Source organism: Lipotes vexillifer, unplaced genomic scaffold, assembly GCF_000442215.2.
Source record: "Lipotes vexillifer unplaced genomic scaffold, Lipotes_vexillifer_v1.1 scaffold1442, whole genome shotgun sequence".
Lineage (NCBI taxonomy): Eukaryota > Metazoa > Chordata > Mammalia > Artiodactyla > Lipotidae > Lipotes > Lipotes vexillifer.
Genome location: NW_006797379.1, coordinates 6,681 through 22,420, shown reverse-complemented (window position 1 = coordinate 22,420; position 15,740 = coordinate 6,681). Strand labels below are relative to the sequence as shown.

At 43.6% G+C, this 15,740-nt stretch overlaps 1 protein-coding gene across 1 annotated transcript in view; it reads right to left on the bottom strand.

The window, feature by feature from the left end:
* The window catches only part of SMPX (small muscle protein X-linked), a 51,382-nt gene extending 41,759 nt beyond the window's left edge, over positions 1-9,623 (bottom strand). Inside the window, exons 1-2 of the mRNA XM_007469300.1 lie at positions 9,400-9,623; positions 5,324-5,380 (exon numbers count right to left, since the gene is read on the bottom strand). Coding sequence (XP_007469362.1) covers positions 5,324-5,362 — 39 coding nt within the window. The 5' untranslated portion in view covers positions 5,363-5,380; positions 9,400-9,623. The remainder of the gene's footprint in view (positions 1-5,323; positions 5,381-9,399) is intronic.
* Between the last annotated feature and the right edge of the window lie 6,117 nt (positions 9,624-15,740).

The following is a 15,740-nucleotide window of genomic DNA, read 5'->3' as shown; positions in this document are numbered from 1 at the left end:
CGGTACGCAGGCCTCTCACTGCTGTGGCCTCTCCCGTTGCGGAGCACAGGCTCCGGACGCGCAGGCTCAGCGGCCATGGCTCACGGGCCCAGCCGCTCCGCGGCACGTGGGATCTTCCCGGACCGGGGCACGAGCCCGTGTCCCCCGCATCGGCAGGCGGACTCTCAACCACTGTGCCACCAGGGAAGCCCCTATTATTTGCTTTAATAAATGTATTTGATTAACTGACCAGCCATGGGTGGTGATAGTCTGTTCCTTTGTACGAAGGATTGTCATATACCTGAAATCTTTTTTAAACTGGAAGTCCTAGATGGAATTAGAGTCCCTAACACCTGTCTGTCAATATTTTTGTCAGGCTCTTTTCTTCCACGGAGCCCTTATGCCCTGAGCAATGGAGAGTGGAAGAGCAATGGTAACGGGTGGGGAAGGGAAAGAAGTACTAAAACTCAGGGCATCAAGATATTCTGTTCTACACATGGATTGGGTGACAATGGAAACTTCCCATAGTAGGAAGCCATACACTAACTAATGATGCAAGGCTCATATAATCATTCCTCTAAAACGTATGATAAAGGAGTTAGTCTTAGTTTCACAAGCAGCTTGATTAAGTCAATTAAGCAGAGAGGTGGGATTCAGTGGCCAGGGTCATTTGTATTTCAAGACCATGTTTGTTACTGAGTCACTTTACTTTGTACTTTTCACTCCTAGCCAACTTACATTTAAGATGACTTTAATCAGGGTAAGCTATTAGCTGCGTCTGCTGAAATGCTGGCACCGTTTCTGAATGTCGGTTGAGGGCTTTAAAAGGGAGGACCCAGCATCCATAAAATGGTAATTGTCCTTCAAGTAGCCTTGGTAGTTATGATTACACCCACTCCTCCATCTTCACTCTCGGTGCCAGGCTGGAGATGGTAAGTAATAAGACTAGTCACTGTTGCAAAATGGTTCCAAACATGGGCTTTGGGATCAGGCAGCTCGGGTTCAGTTCCTGACTCTCCTACTCACAGGCTGTGTGATCCTGGGTGAGTTTTTTTGCTTCTCCAAACCTTTCATTATAATCCATGGAAATCCCATTGCACTGTGCCAAGTACATAGTAAACCCTGAAGAAACTGACTATTATTATCGTCCTAATAATAAACCTTAGAAGTTATTCTCAAGAAGTTCATGGACTATTAGAAGCCGGACGGAAGCTTACAGGTCATTTAATGCAACATCCCCGCCCCCTGCCCTTTGCTGCTCATGAGGACCGGGCGGTGAAGTCACGGAGCAGGGCTATGACTAGGGCACAGGACTCTTTTCCGTTCAACCATGAAACTCAGATCTCACGGGAAAGGACAAATAATACTCAGCTTGCTTTGATCAGTGGTGAAGAGAAAGGGCCAGTGACGACTCAGAGGACATTGGCTCTGGGTGGGCTGAGGCCCTGGGGAGGCCCATGGCAGTTGCCAAAGGGGGTGTGTTCAGGAAGAAGGGGAAGGACAGGCAGGTGATGCCAGTGGTCAGTGTCACTTGGTCTCATTAGACTTACCCAACAGATCGCTGATGGGATTAGATTTCCCGGCAGCTCTAGCTTTCCCCACCACCTGTCATGTCAAATTCTTTCATCTGAAAGGATCAGACCCACTGTGCCTAGTGTGCTGATGTTACCTTGGTTGCAACTCCATTCCCATCAACAGTGGGGTTTAACAAGCAGCCTACAGAGCACAGAACTGGGGTCAGCAAACTACAGCCCATGGGCCACATCCAACCTGCCACCTGTTTTTGTAAATAAACTTTCATTGGCACACAGCCACACCCATTCATGTATGTATTGCCTATGGCTGCTTTTGTGCTGTAACAGTAGAGCTGAATAGTGCAGCAGAGGCCCAGTGATCTGTAAATCTTAAAGTATTGATTACTATCTGGTCCTTTACAGAAAAGGTGGGCCAACGTCTGGTCTAGAGCCTTATCAGCTGCTTAGGAGACAAAGGCCCTCTCCAGACTATGGAAGAATCAGCTGACTCCTTCAGGATGTTTTTATGTCCCTGGGATAAATGAGATTTCACTAATACAACTGAAAAGTAATGCAGACTTAGATAGAATCCCCTTACAATTCAAAGGCCGTCTCTTCTTCAGTGTGGATGTGAAAGACAACTGTCCATCTCCTCTGAGGGTGGGTCTGATTCTGGCCTCCCACTTATTCTGGGGCAGGGAGGAGATGGAAGCAGCTGAAGAGAAAACGAGGCCATTCCATGCATTACTTGGACAATTAGAAGAGCCATCTCTTAAGGACTTTGTGTGCTATAAACTAGGCACTTGCCATACATTATTTTGTATATTCATTATAACAATCCTGTTAAGTAGTATGAATGTCCACATTTAACAGAAGGGTAAACTAAGGGTGAACTAAGGTCACAGAGTTAGTGAGTGGCCAGGTAGAGATTTATAACCATTTGGCTCCATGTTGTCTGGTGTACATAGGTGCAGTAATTCAACTACCTATGCCTGACTGTTAGAAATATGGTTGACAGAGGCTTAAATTCGCTCAATCCAGACAAAATAGAGATCTAAGTCATTACTTCTAGAAGTTTGCACTGCAAAATACTATCCTACAAGATACTCATTTAAAAGGTCCAGTACGTTTAGAAAACATTGTATACATCACCGCCTTCTTGGAAATATATGAAGCCATTAGCAAGTTATGGACTCTGAGAAATCCTGCAGTAAAGATCCTATTCAACTTTGCTTAATGTTGTATTCCCAAACACTTTAGCGTGGAACCGTTGAATTAACAACATCCCATAAAACTGCTATTCCAGGAGATGCACTTTGGGAACTGTTGAACTGCATGATTACGATGATGATGATTGATGATAATGGCTAATATTTATTGAGCAATTACAATGAGCCAGGAACTGGCCTAAGCACTTACAAGTATTGATTCATTTAACCCTCGCAGGAACCCTATGAGCTCACATGTTATTAATTCCCCACTTGACAGATGAGGAAGCTGAGACACAAAGAGGATAAAACAACTTGCCCAAAGTCGCATATCTCGTGAGTCCTGGAGGCCATGAGCTCCTCAAACTCAAGGATCAGGTTTCAGTTCATCTTTGCATAGCCAACACTTAGTATGGTGCCTGGAACAAAGTATGCACCCAGAATGTGACAGTTGAGCTGAATTGGAAATGAGATCCTAATAAAAAGAAGTGACTAGAGTGTGTTGAATGGAACATTTAAGATCTTTAGTATTTATACAACGAGGGCACTCCTTCATCAGCTGGGGTTTCTATTTGTTCCACACAAGACCATAGCCTAGTTAATGTTCCTACTACAAAGCATTTTGTATAGAGTAACCATTTTCATATTTTATTTAATAGACTCTACATTTAATGCAGAAATGATAGGAAAATATCAGATAGTGCAGATCCTATTTAGCCACAAGAAATAGTATTTCATTTGAAGGTGCATTAAGTTAGGCTTTCTGTCTGGCATAAAATATATTGAGAGAGGCAATACCACATCCATAAGGAAGCACTGCCTTTGTTGGTAGAGTAGATGGATTTTTTTTTAAATGCAGTATAATAACAGCTATTGAGAACAGTCAATAGCAGCTTTTTAAATATTACAGACCTAAAAATATATCAAGGTCAAAATTAATAGGTAAAATACGGGTGAATTTTCAGTGTAGATTTGAGGGAGGCCAGGAAGCACTAAGGAAGAAAACTCAACACACTTTCAGCTATAAAAGGAAGAGAATAAAAGGCAGCCTGAGAGACTATGTTTTTGTGTCCTGCAAAATAGAAAGGAACGTTTATGTTTAGCGCTTTGACAGCTTCAAATGCAGTGCTTAAATGGTATTATTTTTTGTCACTTTAACACAGAGCATTCCGGAATGATAAGTATTATAGTAACAATGTGACCCTTAATGAGGGCTTACTGTGCTGTTTTAAGCATCTTATACGTGTAGCCCTAGGAGGTGAGTACTTTCCCCATTTTACAGATGTGGAAACAGAGGCAGAGAAGTAAAGTAGGTAAAGTAGTTTTCCCCGTGATCCCACACCAGTACAAAATGGATTAAGGATTCAAACTCCACTAACCTGGCTTCACAGCCCATGCCGCTAACAGCTGTACACACTGGGTAAAAGAGAAGGTTCAAAGGCTCAAGGATGCTCACAGGCCTGGGAGGCAAAATGAATTCTACTACCAATGTCAGGGTACGTACGTCAGAAACTCACTAGGTGGACACCAGAGGGCCAAACATGGCAATGCAGAGTTGAATCCTTGCCAATAGGCCCTTCCTTGGTGGCTTGTTCTGTGACAGGTTTCCAGAGGTTGTTATATATCTTACCAGTTAAGAACCCTATCCATTTGAGGCTATGCATTAGTCATGACGGGTAAAGATACGTCCCTCCACCCACTTCCACCACCGGTGTGTGCTAGGATTCCTCACCCCACAATCTGACCACATGCATGTCCCTTCAGAATACAGTCAGTTGCTTATGAGTAGGTGTATGTATGATGGTGCATCAGACCCCAAGTATTCAGAAACTACCATATGCTGTGCAGTATTCAGGAAAGCCCAGGGGAATAAAGTTTTAAAGTTCCTTTAGAGAAAGTACAAAAGGCTCCATCTTGATGGAAAGGAAAGATGGAATTTTACAATAAAGCATTGTGCCCACCGTCTCAGTATGGGAGCCACTTGAGAGTTAAACGCCAAGCTCTTAAGAGAAATAACAAATTTAGTATTGAGTCAAAACAAATACTAAAATTTTCTCCATAATTGTATTTGTGTTCCAAAGTGCCTGCTTCCCCCTCCCCTTATTGTGGATAACACTTAAGTCAGATGAAACAACCAAAGAATTTGTTTGTTGAGAGGGCATGAGGAGACATAATAGCATACGGACCTTAAAAGATAAATACCCAAGCCTTGGGAAGAACACTTGACAAGAAAAGGATGTTATTTAAAGAAAGATGTATTCTAAACAGATGAGTCAACAAACTCAATTGGATATAAAAATGGAAATTGAATTGTTAAATTCCAATCAATGAGCATATCAAAAACTTACACATCAAAAAGCATATCAAAAAACATACACACTGCATTTTTGTAGAAGACCATTTAATTCTCATTTATAAACTTTGACTCCCTTACAAAAATAGCTTCTCCCTTCTCAGCTGTACATTACCAGCCTTATATCCTTCCTTAATTGTACCTTACACGAGTCTTTCTTTTCTTTTTGAAGTGAATCATCAGTTGGGGTGAACAGTCACAAAAAGTCTGATTTATTAAGCAAACAGACTGGAAGTTGCTGATGTTAAAACACAAATATGTCTACTTACCTGGATGGCTCTGACATTGGAAACTGGCTGTTTCGACATATCGACAAGGTCTTATCCCTAAAAAAACAGGTAAGAAACTGTTAGAGGTGGCGGCATTCAGATTCTCAATCGTGATAAATTTGAATTTAACTCATGATTCAACTGGGCAGTCACCCCTTTCACTGGCCATATATTCTTTCAGTCTCAGTTTCCGGTTACTTAGAGACTCTCCTTCCTAATGCCTCAGGGAGAGGGAACACTAGAGCGCTGGATAAATCATTCAGGAGGAGAAATGCTGAGATGCCTCTCCCCTGATGCTCATGATAGGCAATCAGAAACTTGAAAGGCGCTATCATCTCCTTCCCTGCCCTCTTGCCCCCCTGCCAAGAACAGCAAAGCAAAGAGGTTGTGGGAATAAAACACCTTTGTTTGGGGCCTCAGAAGCTTTCTGCTTGAAACTGAACTTTTGATCTGAACCGAGTTGTTGCCAGGGCTGCACGTCAGTCCATCGGGACCGCCTCGCCTCCGTCAAACACCCAAAGAGAAATGGCCCGTATCGCATTCTTACTACTGCGATGCTCCCTGCTCGCTGTGCTCGTGTCTGTTCTGCACAGAGACCTGGGGGACATGGGCCGCGTCTCCCTGCTCTCTGCGTCCAGAGCCTGGGCTCTGTAAACCAGGCAACCAGGCAGCTGGCAGGCAAGCCTCGCCTCTGTCTTCTTTTCTTTTAACGAATCAGTCTCAGAAGGCAAATAGGACTTACGTGACCATGTCAGATCCCTAAGTGGTAGCAGTGCTTCCTTCCCAAAGGACCTTTGCTTTCTTTCAGCTCGTGAGACCTGACTTAGAGCCCAGGGACTAGTGGCCGAGGTTTACTGGGGCTCAGGGAGCAGGGAACAGCCCAGCTCTGTACAAGTGATGTTATAGTTAGGTCTCTTAAATGTTGACAGGACGGAGTGAAAAAGTTGGAAATTCAGTGAATTAAAAACACGCTGCTTTTTAAACCCAAATGATAAACCGGGTTGACTAGAGTTTCCTCAGTTGACTGTTGTAAGTGTGTGGGCTCACTGGTGAGTCAGTGAACACCGAAAGCCGTGTTGGCATTTGCTGCACGTCCGGTGTCCTCTGGACTACGTCAGTCAACATCTCTAGGCCCATTTCCTCTTCCTTAAATTTCACCTGCTTCACAGGTTGTGGTACGAATCAAAATGACATAAGGTTCCTGAAAATGCCTTGACAACTGTAAAGCACGGTGCAAATATGTATTGTTTTATTGCCATTGCCCTTAGCTGGAGACTTTTTAGTTCTATACTGGTCTACAGCTCTAAGTACAGAGTAAAAACTGCTGTAGTGATGCCCCACACACTTTAGAGATAAAATTTACGATATGAGAACTCTGAAAAACTTGCTTTTTTTTTTCTGAGGTCTTCAAAGTCTTAGGCTCTATTATACGAAGTTAAACAATTACATAATTTTTTAAAATCTCTGTAATTAGTATACTCAACTATATAGTCCTTGGAGTCACATACATGAGAACAATGGGATTTTTTTTTTTTACAGTTTCACCTGAATGTTTTGGTAATATACAGATACAGCCTTCATGCATAAGGGTCTAGGTAGAATTATTTCCAATATGGTTAAAAAAAATAGGGACTTCCCTGGTGGCGCAGTGGTTAAGAATCCACCTGCCAATGCAGGGGACACGGGTTCAAGCCCTGGTCCGGGAAGATCCCACATGCCGCAGAGCAACTAAGCCCGTGTGCCACAACTACTGAGCCTGCGCCCTAGAGCCCACGAGCCACAACTCCTGAGCCCGAGTGCCACAACTACCGAAGCCCAGGTACCTGGGGCCCATGCTCAGCAACAAGAGAAGCCTGTGCACCACAACGAAGAGTAGCCCCCGCTCACCACAACTAGTGAAAGCTCGAGCGCAGCAATGAAGACCCAAAGCAGCCAAAAATAAATAAATTTATAAAAAAAATAAATTTATTTTTTTATATGGTTAAAAAATTAAAAAGCAATAACAAGTTGAACAATTAGGAATCCATTTTTTCTCTATGATATGTTTCAGATAGGTTGCTGTCTTTCCTGCAGTGTCAAAAAGTCAGTGAAGGATTTTTAATTTTTGGATCTAGGACACACAGCTCAATTTCAAAAGGAAAAGCTTGGTAGTTTAATTTTTAATGTTTCTATTCCTCAAAAGCTATTAGAAGACATGCAAAGCAATAATTCTCACAGGACTTTAAATATCTCATCATATAGCATTCTCTGTACGTGTACAATTAAAGTTTAACTAATGTCACTTGGGAACTTTAAAAAATTTATTGTATGTCAATTTGAAATGTGGGGATTAGGAATTTCTTTATGTTATTACAATAGCAAGTTGAAATGTGGGAAAAAATCAGGCAGTGAATGATTGTGTTATTTATACCGCATGGACTTTTTTTTAATTAGGCTGATTTTGTTTTTTCGCTAAAGTCCTGGATTGCTTTGTATTTTGTGGACCTCTCAGCCTAGCGGATGGATATTCCTTGGGCCTTGTATAGCATTGGTATAATCTCATTTGCATACAAATTCCTTCTTAACATATACATCAATCTGCGAGACAAACACCTCTAGAAAGTTGGTCAGATCCCAGCTCTCATTCCTTGCAAACGGACTAGATAACATTTGTGTAAATCATTTCTGCAGCCGTTCCCGCTGTCCTCATTATTCTCAGAGAAATCAGGGCAAAGCACACTGATGAATAGACAGTGTCCTGGCTCTTTCCCTGGCCCTGCGTTCACCTCCATTAGGGATGCAGGGTGTAGAATGCACCTTCCTTCTGTATCTGCATGCCTCATCCCAGGACCAAAAAAGAAAGCTATGCCTTAGATGCACAACTCCACTCACACCGGGGCCACAGCTTTTCATCCAAAGAGGTACTCTTTAAAGCACTCTTATTACTGTGTCTCCTGGTTCTGGCTACAATTTGAGAACATGGAAAGTTTTACCAGACATATATTGACTTTTACAAAGCCTATACTACAATGGAAGTGCTTGCCGGCTTAGCACAGTTGAGCTTTCCTGGCAGTTCTGCAAGTCAGTGGGGATCTTTAATGGTCCGTATGCTGAGTCATGTACAATATGCCTCTGCTGGTATTTGATTGGACAGCATCTAATATCTGACTTCTAAGTAAGACTCTTTCACTTACTAAAAATTTGTCAACATTAATATCGCTAATTTAATAAGCAGGGATTCAGAGGAAAATAAATCAATATATGGAGAGAGGGGGCTTCGTTTGTTCTTTTTAGAGGTCAATTAAGTGGCTACAGCTCAGTCTCACAGGGAATTATCTTCTGTGTGCTGCTAAAAATAATTCCCAAGAAGGGTGTAGAAAGATGTTCAGCTGTCCGAACTAAGTCTTTATTCAACTCTGCCTGAGATATGCCGAGAGGGAAGAGACACTCAGCATTGCCATGTATCAGAATCTGGTGCCCACATAGGGAGAGACAGGGCTGCTGCCCTCTCCTCTGCTGGGTATGGGGAACACTGCGATCGAAGTGAGGCTTTCAAAAAGATGGGTCTGGAGTATTAATGGATCTATAGGTTGATAGAACTTTATCACTGAGGCCAAGCCTGGTGCTTAGGGAGAGGAGAAAAGCGTTTTAAACTTGTACTGTGTTAACAGCTCTGGCAATAATTTGCATTTAGGTAAACCAAAGAGCTAGCCTTACAGCTTTTCTCTGACCCAAATTCTCCTGATTATTTCTAGGCTTACAGCCTGAATCAGTCTGCAGCTGACTGACTGTAATCCTGGCCATAAGAATCAAAATGATCTCATGTTCAGGGTCACAGTCATCATATCTGGACCGTGGAAATTTTCTTAATGTCCCTATCAATGAAAACTACTTTTAGTTCAATATCCTTTCAACCTCCCCGCCCCCCAACAATTTATAAAACAGAAGCAGCAACATCACCAATGAACAGTGAATTTACAAGGAAGCTACACCCACTGGTTACAAGCCTACAAAGTTATAAGGAGCCACTTCAAGTTAGGTAGGAAGGAAATTTCCTTCAGAAAGCCCAGTTGCCTGAGCTGGGTCCTCCTGCTTACCTGCTTTATGTGCTTGTTTCCTGCCTGAGGAAAGTTCCAGGCAGCCAGGTGCAAGAATACAAGGCTTCTCAGTGAGTGGAAGGGACGCCGGGTGTCCTCTGAGCTGCGATCTCAGTTCCGATGCTTTTCATGTGGCTGAAATAGCTCAAGTGCTCTGTGCCTCACCCGGTACTGAGAGCTGCTCCTGGCTCGGGGCTGGAGGGGAACTCGGTTTAAGGATAAGTGTTAAAGAGAATTCCTGTCATAGCTCACAGTTGTTCTTCCTAAATATAGAGTTTGATACAAGCCATACGCTGCCTCCAAAAGGCTTGACCGTGCTGAAAGCAGGGCTCAAATGTCAGCCGGAAGGTGGCTCCGGAATCTTACTGCCTTCCTAATCTTCCAGAAGACGCTGGTTGTGTTTTCTCACAACTTCTGAGGGGGCACAGGAAAGTTTGAAAAGTAGGAAAAGTTTCTATCTTTAGCTTTATTACCCAGAGGTGAGAAGACCCAAAGTGTTCAAAACAAATTGGAGAGAGGCGGCACGGCACCACAAAGTGTTTGAGTCCTTGCTTTGTCACTGAGGAGCTGAGAAAGTTACTTCATAATCAACACTCAGTCAGATTATGATGAACTACCAGATATCATGCTTTTCGTCGGTCAAAAATTCACAGATCAACTGACTCGTGTGGTTCCAGGGCCCAGAGTCCTTGCTCTCTCTGCTCTATACCGCCCCTACTCGTGGCAATGACTTTGGCCCTACAGCACATGAGGCAACAGAACAAAACAAAAGAGAAAATATCTATCTTAAGTATGACAAGGGCCAGGACCAGGTATGAGGCAAAACACTTTTTAAAGAGAACACTGCCAAATCCTAAAGCACATGCTCATTATTTTTAACACTACTTTTAATTTTTTTTTTTTTTTTTTTTTACTTCTCTAGCCTCTAAAACTACCTTTGCATAGAACTTCCCTTCAGTAGAAGGACTAAACAGAGTGGACTCACTTATAATTCATCCAGTGGATGAAAGTGAGGGATGACTGAGTCCCTCACAGCACGGTCAGCTGCTGACCCATCACCAGCAACCAGTCCTCTCGTTATGTGAGGCAAAGAAGCTCCGATCTGTATGAGCCCTTAAAGTCAGATGTGAGTTCCCTGCAACTGAATGCATTCCGAACACTTGATTTCAGGTCAGTAAAGAGAAAACCAACTTTCCAGTAACTTAGGAGGTCAGCAGATAATTGTGCATCATCTCAGTTTGGGGTTCACCATTAAGTTCTGTTCATGTGCTGTTTAAAAGAATTGTGTCTTCAAAATTCAGTTTAGACATTGTACTTTGAGATCATATGGCACCAAAAGTGAGTTCTTTACACAGTGGGGAAGAGATTAGGGTAGGCACCTTAATATTTCCCCAGATGTTTGGCTGCTTCTCTGTGTTCAGAGCCGTTCACCAGACAACAATGAGCCATTTTTGACCCCTGGCCCTGCAGCCAGCCCATACATTTTGCCACAGTCCTTTTGCCCCCACTGACCCCTCAGTAGCTACTGATGTGGCATATGTCAAGGAAAGTGCTCCTGGCGGCAGTGCCTTGTACACAAGGCTGGCCCAACGTGGACGTAGCTGCCTCTGTGGGAAGAAGTGAGGTGAGCTTCATAATCGGGACTTCCGTAGCCATAAGTGACAGAAACGCAAAGTGCACTAGTTTAAGCCCTGAGGAGGTGTGGCAGACACTGTTGATGTCTTTCTCAATACTGCTCTGCCCACCTGAGTTCTGCAGCTATAGACAGTCCTCAGGACACTGTCAGCTCACCTCAAAAACCTGAATCTCTCTGCTTCTCCGCATTGGGGTTCTCTCCATCTCCAAGGCAGGTTGCCTGGGTGTGCTGCAGGCATGACCCAGAAGTGCCAGGGAGCAGACATCCCTAGGGACAAATCTCAGCCGGTGGGGATGGAAGTCGGTGATAAACGCCCCACCTCCCCATCCTCTGGTGGAATGACTGTGAGATATGGTCCAGTTTCCAGAGGTCCCCAGCAGGACTGAGCCTCAGTTGCCCACAGCAGGAAACGACTTGCTCATTATTACACCCTTATTGGTTTTTTCCTTTCCCTCTCTCACTTCCCCACTCCCTCACTTACGTTCTCTGGGATCATCACCCAAATACACCACCAATCAGACAAGAATCAAGTCCTTGTCTCCGTGTCTGGATTTGATGCAACCCAAACCAAGACAAGGGGGTTCACTGGGAAAGCTTCATAGTGTGGCAGGAAAGGCATGGGGTGCAGGTGGGCCTCAGAACTAACCAGAACCAAGAACTCAGACCTCACTAGAGAGTGCCAAATCTATTTCTCCCACTCCAGTTTTTAAAATCCCAGGGTTCTGCTTGCCCTATCCTGAGTTAATCACCAAACTCCTGGCCAGGTCACCTAGTATACAGGAGGCCATTGGGGTCCACACCTATGGAGGAGGTCCTTCCCAGAGAGGGGAATAGTTGTGACCTGAACAGCCCTCCCAACTGAGGTCCCCGAAAAGCACTAAGAAGCCAAGTGCTTTTCCATGATCTACTGTTGTCACCCCATCAGTTTAAGGCCTTGTATAACAGAGAAAGCCCCGGGCACACACCAACACATAACTGCGTTGGTGGGCAACAGTTAACTGGGCCCGAGGTGACGGGCACAAGATGAGTCCATGTCTTATTGGGGAAACTGAAATGGGAGAAGAAGGAATAAGAAAGCATCTTTAAATATGAGAAATGGAGAACTAGACAGTACTGGGCATTGAGGGGACAGCTTGAGACCTTTGGGGATATTTCATTGGAGATCATGAAAGAGGGGCAGCATTGGGGGTTGTTGGCAAAAACCAAATTCACTTAAGTCATTTCTACCTGCATGCCTTCATCCTTCCTCCACGGCAGTCAAACAGCAGGAGGATATCTAAGAACACCTTGGGTCTATATAGCCCTTGTGGAGTTGCAAAGCATTTTCATTTGTAGTTATTATATATTTCATTTAGCCCTCCCAACTACACTGTGGGTTAAGTGGTATTATTCCCATTGTATAGATCAGTAAGTGGAGGCTCAGAGTGTTAATTCAGAGCCAGTTATCCCAGCTTTTTGACTCCCATATTTAGTGCTCTCACCTATTACACCAAAGTCCTCAAGGAAGCACACTCACATGCACGCTCCCACATAAGCACTATGCACACGGTATCAGGTAGGATGCATTTAGTTGCAAGTAACAGAATATCTGACTAGCAGTGGCTCAGTCAATAAAGTCATTTAACCATCTCACAAACCTAGAAACCTGAAGTGAGGTAGTTCCAGATTGGTTCCGAAATTTTATGAAGTCAAAAAGACCCAGGCAATTTCCAGTTCTTCTACTCTGCCACTCTCTACAAGTCAGTTTTTCATCCTCACGCTTCTTACCTCATGTTCTCAAAATGGCTGCCACAGCTCCAAGAATCAGGATCTTTCACTAGCATCCAAACAATACAGAATGGCAGTGATGGTGGGAAAAGTGGCTTTCCTCTTGTCAGGGAGGAAACTCTCCCAAAGCCCCAGCAGACCTCCCCTTACATCTCATTGGCTGGAACTGGGTCTCATGGCTGCAAAGGAGGCTAAGAAAATAAATAAGTAGTGGAGGGTGAATGGAGTAGAAATGATTAGCTAAGCTCAAATATCTCATATAAAATCAGGATGCTCTTAGCAATGAAGACGAAAGAGAATGGTAGTTATGTAGACAAGATACACACATACATACAGAGTTTTATAGTGGAAAATGTGCTTTCACACACAGAATCTCATTTAATCCTTACCACTTTGTGAAGCAGATGTTGTTTTTATTTATCTCCATTTTATAAATGACAAATCATCCTGAAAAAGGTAAACTCACGTGCCTAACAAATGTCCAAGTCAAAACCCAAATCTAAGTCTTCAGGGTCCAAATTCCATGGGTTTCCCCTTGTTCCTCTACATACAAGCCAACAGAGAGAGCCAAGCTGCTCAAACCATTGCCCAGTCCCTCAATGCTCTCGTGGGTAAGACTCCTATCATGTACCCCAAATTACAGGCTTCTTTCAGGTTCCTCTTTGCTCAGTTCTTCTCTATCCTGGGCTCACCTACAGTTTGGGCAAAGAGGAAAATAAATCATAATATGAACATTTTTAAATGAATTAACAGATAAGTCTTTGTACCATTATGTGTAAACATGTAACCTCTCCCCACAAAACAAACAAACAAAAAACAACAACAAAAAACTGTGGAGGCTGACAGAGAGAAGAAAATATTAGCAAATGAAGAATGATTAGCTAGGAAAAAAGAATTATGAAAAAGAAACTAGCTATGACCTTTGAAAACACTCTGTTTTCCCATAGCGTTCACTTCTGTGTTAAATTTAAATTTTTGACCCCATAACTATGAACAAATCAATGCTTGTTTTTCATGCAGGAGAGCAGGTGACAAGGCTGGTCCCCTGAGGTACGTACTATGTGATGACTTCCTTCCTTACCTGACTGTGTGAGCCAAGCCACTTCTCTCCTTAGCCCCTGTCGTATGCCATGATGCAGTGGCCATGCTTCTGTCTCCTTCCTTGGAACTGAGCTTTCTTCCACGAATACCCACAGAGAGGAAAAATTGTTTTTCTAAAAAGTAATGTGCAGAGTTATAACTCTACCCATAGGAAAAAATCTTTTATATAATTATGCAGAAGAGTTTAGCATCTCCTTGTCTACAGACTTCTCATTTCAAAAAGAGACCTCTGTTTCACATTTGTACAGCTCAAGAGCTTTTTTCCCCCAAATATTTTCCTTGCCCAAATAAAGGGGCTATCTAGCCTCAGAAGTGAATTCAGACTTCCATCTCCAAAAGCACAGTATCTGCTCCTCTGTCCTCAGAAAAATTGCACTCCCAGCTTTTAGCTAAGTCATCCTTTCCCATGAGAATACTATTTCACTCATTTATTCATACATTCATTCATCACGTGCCATCATTATATCAAGTGCCTACTATGATCTAGGCATAGCGCTAGAAGCAGAGGGTTTAAAAATGAGTAAGATATAGCTCTGTGTTCCAGAAGCCTGTTCACCATGGCCTGGTCAAGGAGACAAACAAGTAAATAACTGCGTGGTTATTGGACTTACGTGCTGTAGACAAACTGTTACAGGAACTCAGAAGAAGGTGCCTCTAACTCTCCCACGATGCTGAGGGCTTTACAGAGAAGGAATGTTTGCACTCAATGTCCTGCGCTTCTACTAAATGCCAGCACTGTCCTATCCCCACCATCCCTGGGGAGAAAACAGTGAATGAGCATATGTTCCTGCCTTCAGAGCTTACAACAGGGAGTGGGTAGCGGACAAAGCTGAGTAAACAAATAAACAAGATAAATCCTATTAAGTCATATGAAAGCAGGGACTTCCCTAGTGGTGCAGTGGTTAAGAATCCGCCTGCCAATGCAGGGAACACGGGTTCGAGCCCTGGTCCGGGAAGATCCCACATGCCGAGGAGCAACTAAGCCCATGCGCCACAACTGCTGAGCCTGTGCTCTAGAGCCCACAAGCCACAACTACTGAAGCCCACACACCTAGAGCCCCTGCTCCGCAACAAGAGGAGCCACCGCAATGAGCAGCCCGCACACTGCAACAAAGAGTAGCCCCCGCTGGCTGCAACTAGAGAAAGCCCGCACACAGCAACGAAGACTCAACACAGCCAAAACTAATGATAAATAAATAAATAAAAAGTAATATGAAAACAAACGATGGGAATTCCCTGACGGTCCAGTGGTTAGAACTCAAAAAACCAAAAGCAAAACACAAAGACTGAAGAGAAACTGGGACAGAGGGGGAGTGGCAGGAGATGCATCTCTGCAAGAAGAACTGAGATTGATAGAGTGAGAAAAGAACACTTCAGGCAGAGGAAACTGCATGTGCAAAGGCCCTGAGATGGGAAAGTATGTCCTCAGAACTCGCAGAAAAACAATGCAGCCTAAACATGGAGAAGAGTGGCATGACATGAGGTTAGAAAGAGGCAGAGGCTGGCTGGGCCTTTGAAGGCCATTTTGGCAAGAGGTGCTGGTTTTCTTCTCAGTGTAGTGGGACTCCTTGGAAGGTTTTAAGCAGTAGAGTTGCCTGGTTTGAGCTTTGATGAGCTCACTGTCACTGCCATGTGGAGAATGGCCTGTACTAGAATAAGCAAGGAAGGGTGTAGAATGTTTAAAAGGTTAGAGATGATGTTGACCTGCACAAAGGTGTCGGCAATGGAGATAAAGACAAGAAGAGAGGTTCAAAGTGTATTTTGGTAATAGAGTCAAATGTGTCCTTGCCAAGGGATTGGATGCAGGACGATGGAGAAGAGGAATGGAGGGTGTCCC